A 5,939-nucleotide genomic window follows, 5' to 3' on the forward strand; every position below is an offset into this window, starting at 1 on the left:
GACCAACTCGGCCCATGTGACTAGTTAGAGCAAGTACAACAAGGTACAGTCAGCAGGCTGTACGGATTAAACTATTATATTTGTGCTGAGTTGGATGAGAGAGAAGAGGAGAGAGAAGGAAAGCGGGCTGTAGATTAACAACCGGCTACATCACGGATTCCAAGAAACAATGTGAGAGTGTAAGGTGGGTCATGCATTAATAAAGTAGTACTACTTAGCAACTAGCTATTATACATGTTGACTAGTGACATGGCAACTCCGTATAGCCTGTTGTTGGCTATATTATTAACCATGCTCTTAAAAAGTGATTGTACTAGTTCTCGTAGGTTGCATGGTGATAGGACCGCCGACTAGGAAAACTTTTGCAACATTTTCTTTCGTATACAACATCATCGTACGTAATTTTTGTGGATGTATATTTGCAAAAATCCTTGATGGGCGCTACGTCATCGGCTGGGTGATGTTTATATCAGGTTGGCTGCCTCGACAGTTGTTGGACGGTGCATGAGATAGCTGTCTGATCTCCGCTTGCGTCAACCGCGGTCGTTTGCAACATGGAGCGTGCTTTGTTCAGGGCTTTGTAACACATGACGTGTTGTAGTCCATTTCGGTCACACATTGTAAAAATATTGCAACATGAATCATTTTGCGGCCACCCATTGCAACATGGACCATGTTATGGTCATCTCCAGAGCCTCCATGATGCGGGCCTGTGGTCACCCATTGCAACATGGACCAAGGTACGATCACCCATTGCAACATGGACCAAGTTACAGTCACCCATTGTAACATGTACCATGCCGCGCCTTTACAGCATTTGCGGTCTGACTTGCAATGTCATACGCCATTTGCAGGTTGGCGACGTTTGGTGCTTGAGGCAGCCACACTAATGTTGCGAGGACGACGCCTTGGTTTGCTGTGATGTCATGCTGCAGGGCGGTGGCCATGGACTCACAGCGATGTCTGCAACACTGACGATGATGCAGGGATAATCACAACATTAGCCATGTTGCGATCGGGCACGTCGGCAACATTGGCGATGTTGCAACCGTGCTTGCGGTGCTCTACTCGTCGGCCCCAACATCACTGATATTGTGTTTGGTTTGCAACAACGACGCTCGATGTGGAACAACCGGGTGCTTATTTTAGAAAAAAAATCTCATTTTGTCACAACAAAAATGTTGAGAAAAATCCATACGTGGCTTGGAAGCGAGCACTTGCAACCATGAAGCAGACGTTGCACACACCTCGGTGGGCATGTGAGAACTGTGATGATGTGATGTGTGGGCATGTGAGAACGGTGACCCAGACCACCTCGTTATTCGTCTTCTCTCTTGGATTTTGTTGAATCAAGCGATTGGTAGCATGAAGTTCAAAAAAATAGAATTGACTGCTTCAATGGAACAATAAATTTCAGTTTATAAGGGTTGTTCATTTTAGTTCAACCTCTTGCTAATTTACCTATCAATCAGCAACCTGCTAATACTTGCAATCTGTGCGATACTACATGATGCATGTACCAATCTTAAAATGCAGATAACAAAACAAGACATTTATGGTATTCTATATATAGAGTTAATTAACGAGCTGTTTTTCTATGTGACACACACAGGAGCTATCACAAAAGAAACATAATTCTTGTAAGTAATTTTTTTGTCTATATGTTTAGGCTTCGAGACTTGTTGGTAAGTGGTAATGAACATATATCGCGCTTCTTTCCAGGCTCCCTGCTCAAAACATGATCCATCCTTGTTTTCTGTCAAGACCGCATGGTTTAACGAGCTTTTGCTAACTGCAATAATATGATAGACATAGTCTTAGTAGCACAACATCTAGAAGATCTCTTGAACAAAAAGTCATTATTGTTTTACAGCGCAACATAGTAAGATCAGTAACGGACCTGGGTTCTCATATATCCTTAAAACAAAACCCAAATCCATACGATCCTGTACCCTGCTTGTGGTCACGTTCAACTGCAAAACAGGAATTCATTGTTGAGACCTTCGATAGGTACTTCAAATGATGCCATCATTTGTGCTACCGACAATCCATGGTGATATTTGCTATACTAAGAAGTAAACTATACAAATATAGTATGTAGTTCTAAAGTAAAAAGCCTGTGATGACAAGGTTACTATCTTTTTCCCCAAAAGTATAATACTTCCTCCCATTCATATTACTTGTCGCTCAAACGGATGTATCTAGCACTGAAATACATCTAGATACATCCGTTTCAGTAACAACTAATATGGATCAGAGGGAGTAAGATTTTTCTTCGAATAAGTCTTTTCCTAAGGATCTGAAGGAGGCAAACCTGCGACGTTAAATGTTAAGAAGGTCATGATCGGATGGTTTAACACCATAGCAAAGGACGATTTGGAGAGACCTGCCTTCCCCTGTTAAGAAAGCAGTAATTATTTCCATGATTAAATGTGCACATACATAGACAATAATTAAATTTAAAGCCCTACTGCAAACCAACATTTCACGGGAAAAAATAACCCATGACACGTTGTAGTTTCTTTCTTGCTAAAATGACCCGTCGATGGCCCAAAGTGCAAACTAGGACACAGATTCAAATGCTAGAAGGGAATCATATACATATATAAGTGCACAACTATTTTGGTAAACAGCCTCATAGTAATTAGCAGAGATACAGTGCACCCCCCCCCCCCCCCCCCCCCTCCCCCAAGGAACATCTCATAAAGAAGCGCAGCTGACCTTTACTAACACATGTTCGTTAGGCTTCCAACATGCAGCTATCTGAAACGACAAATCGTTTGCATTTTCTGGTGGTTTGTCTCTATCCAACCTAAAGATCAGACATAAAGAAATGTAGTCAGGGGCATTGTTGCAAAAATGAAAATATTTTTCTTTTTTTCTTTATGGTTTACCTTTTGGCCAGCTCAAGCCCAAGATCAATGGAGTTTGTCAGACTAATGAAGTCGTATTCAGTATTTCCTTCCTGCAGGTAGGGACACACACAATGTAAATCCAGACGTTTAAACAGAATAATTGCATATGACAATTCAAGATCCATAATTATTTTATTGAGTCTCTAAACGAACTTTCAACGGATGTTAGAAGAATTGCATAGGTAATTTGGTAAAGTAGAAGTTAAACATCTATGGTAATAAATGAAATATAACTACCCTTACCGTGCAGCCCACAACATGGTTCCGATAAAATGATGCAACCAGCTGCATACGAGGAACAGAAATTTCATTGCATCAGAATCAATAAACGTAAACTTGCATCGTATGAGAGTTCCAATAAAGGAAAAAGTAGCTTAAGATATGCAACAACGTTTTCTTTTAGTAGACAATAAAGTTCCATACAAAACAAATGATGAGAAAGAAAAGCGAGAGAAACATATGTATGAATTATATCCAACATCGAAAAGGACGAAAAGAGAGAAAGAAACATATATATGAATCATGTTTCACTGTGATCGATAATTGAGTTCTTTAAATAAGATAAATTTATGCGCGCGTGCACACACACACACACACATGTATGTATAGATATTATACAAGTAGCAATATTTCTAATAAATTATTCTCTGTGTTGAAAGCTAACGGACAATGTGAAACCTGTATTGTATTAGGTAATAAGCAACAACTGTATCAAACCTGTGTATTTCTGACAAGCTCTAGGGCAAAATTGAGTGAAGGGCTGAGTGGGCTATCTGATCCCATGCCATAACTGATTGCACAATTCCAGTTCATTGGGTCTGTAAACGGCACAGGATGCTTGCTTCCACCTATTAAAAAATGTATATAAAACACAAAGGGGAAATAAGTTCTTGATGCCAAACTAGCGAACCTAGAAGATATGTGATGCTCAATCTTTTATATTGGACTTAGCTTCACTACTGATTTATACTGAAACATAAAAGACATTTTTGTTTTGCACTTACTTGGCAAGAAGAAATAAAATAAGCCATCTAGACCTTTGTCTGGAAGAATTTTCCATGTGAATAGTTATGGTGGTCCTTAAGTTCCATGTGGAATGAAACATTGTAAAGGAAAAACCCTCAAAATTGTAAAGCATCATGTGGCTAAATAATAGCACTACTAAATCTACATAAAAGGGGAGAACAGTGGAGTAAAGAAACTACTCTCCGGTGATAGTGTAAGTTTGGTAACACTCACTAAGTGGCTTATATTGGACCCCTGCACTTAAACTTCCTCTTCTCCCGACCAACCATGCACTATAGGGTACCTCACCAGATACTGCGTACAAAAAAAAGGTAATTAGCACATAGTAGTAGCATGCACTGGCGGAGCTAGCCAAGCATATCCAGGGGTGACCAGATACAAAACTTGATTGTTTGAGGGGGCCAAAATTGATTCAAACTAAGATGGACATCAACTTGGATTAGAAAAACTCTTACTCATTTCACAAAGCTCTGTTAGATTTTATAAATAATAATCCGGTCAAGTAAAAATATATAAATATTAACATACAAGCAAATGGTAGAAAAGACGCTCCAATCGACAGATTCTTTGAACCGTATCTTAAACCCATGACACCGTAGTCTTCCGAACGCACCCTGTCAAACAGAGAAAACTGAATTTAGTCATCAATATGGTTAAGTAGCAGTTATATTCAGAATTAATAGTGAGGCTATAACTTCTATAGAAGTATGGATTTTAATGCAAGCTTCTCAACACATGCAGGTATATTTTGCTAGAAAGCTAGCTATGTAACAACTGTGTGCATTATTCATGCTGTGCGATCAAACAAGAGTCTTACAAGTTTACCTGTTTGTCATAAGGAAAGGGAATGTTCCAAAGGCGCCAATACCATACTTTGGATAGTAAGCACATGATCTTAGCCGCAACATGCTGAATATACAATTGAAAGCCAAATTAGCATATGTACGCATGTATGTCTCACAAGAAATTAACTAGAGTTTCACAAGGACGCAAGCAGGTATCTCCTAGATGTGTGCTGTCGAGCAAGAAGTCGCTTACGGTTCTGAAGCTGACGCAGTCAGGTCCACGAATGTGTGGGGAATATCCAGATCCCTAAAAATGGTAAACAAAAAACATTTTATGTTTAGATTACAGCAAGCTAGCTGGAGCACATGACATAATTTAAGTAAATTAGAGATACAACTTTGGTGGACATGTTTGGTTACTACCTGTGCCACCGAAACTGGGCCTCCATGTCGCCACTTGTAGAAATCTAGTGAATTAATTCAAGTTAGGGAACAAATAGATACCACTTATGTCTTTCTTGCAAATAAATTATGTACCGAGCAGCTAATTAATTTATATCTAGCTAGATTTACATAGTACTGATAGAATAGAAAAGGCTAGCTAGATTGGTCGAACTAAAATAAACTTCTGTTTGTGTTTTGTACTAGCAAAAATAGCATGGATGATGGATACGGTGGCGGCCAGCTGAAGGCGAGGATCTTCCTTGGCCTTGAGCACGAAGCGTGTGTCGATGCCCCCGCGCTGCATGAAGTAGTCATCGAAGAGGCCGCGGCGGGAGAGCTTCCCGAACATGACGTCGTACCCCGGTACCGACATCCTGCGACCATACAACGCAGATTCTAGTGCACACGTACATATAGTACTGTAGAAGCTAGCTAGCCTCCTCGGTCTAGTTTTCGGGCCGGTGAGGAAGAAGGGTTGAGAAGAGAAGCCGGGTGAACGGACCTGGCGCGGGCGGCGGTGGGACTGGGGTAGTCGGAGACGGGCGGGACCAGATCCATCGGCGGCGGCGGCGCCGGTGGTTCGCTTGCCAACGCAACGCAATAGAGATATGTCGATCGGTAGGTGCTTATCGACGGAGATCGCGACTAATGGAAGAAGTATGAAACCTATTTAGTCGACTATTTTTACGGAATAGTACTCCTACGTACGAGTATATCTCTGCGCGCTTGGCCCACATGCTCAAAATTTCTTACTTGCTTAATAAATAAA

General features: G+C 40.8%; 1 protein-coding gene across 1 annotated transcript; it reads right to left on the reverse strand.

Moving 5' to 3' along the window:
• Positions 1-2,888: 2,888 nt before the first annotated feature.
• Positions 2,889-5,728, reverse strand: LOC109740031 (uncharacterized). Its single transcript, XM_040398416.3, has 9 exons — positions 5,673-5,728; positions 5,400-5,544; positions 5,150-5,193; positions 4,980-5,033; positions 4,767-4,850; positions 4,470-4,555; positions 4,155-4,235; positions 3,633-3,763; positions 2,889-3,200 (listed from the first exon to the last, which is right to left on the reverse strand). The coding sequence occupies exons 1-9, from the start codon at positions 5,726-5,728 to the stop codon at positions 3,126-3,128; spliced, it is 756 nt and encodes a 251-aa protein (XP_040254350.3). The 3' UTR covers positions 2,889-3,125.
• Positions 5,729-5,939: the final 211 nt, after the last annotated feature.

This window comes from Aegilops tauschii, chromosome 1, assembly GCF_002575655.3.
Source record: "Aegilops tauschii subsp. strangulata cultivar AL8/78 chromosome 1, Aet v6.0, whole genome shotgun sequence".
In the NCBI taxonomy this organism is placed as follows: Eukaryota; Viridiplantae; Streptophyta; class Magnoliopsida; order Poales; family Poaceae; genus Aegilops; species Aegilops tauschii.

Coding starts and splice junctions, on each gene's coding strand:
- LOC109740031 (XM_040398416.3), bottom strand. CDS start 5,728: ATGGATCTGGTCCCGCCCGTCTCCGACTACCCCAGTCCCACCGCCGCC. Junction 5,034..5,149: donor GCCCAGTTTCGGTGGCACAG/GTAGTAACCAAA, acceptor TACCATTTTTAG/GGATCTGGATATTCCCCACA. Junction 4,236..4,469: donor GTCTTTTCTACCATTTGCTT/GTATGTTAATAT, acceptor TTTTGTACGCAG/TATCTGGTGAGGTACCCTAT.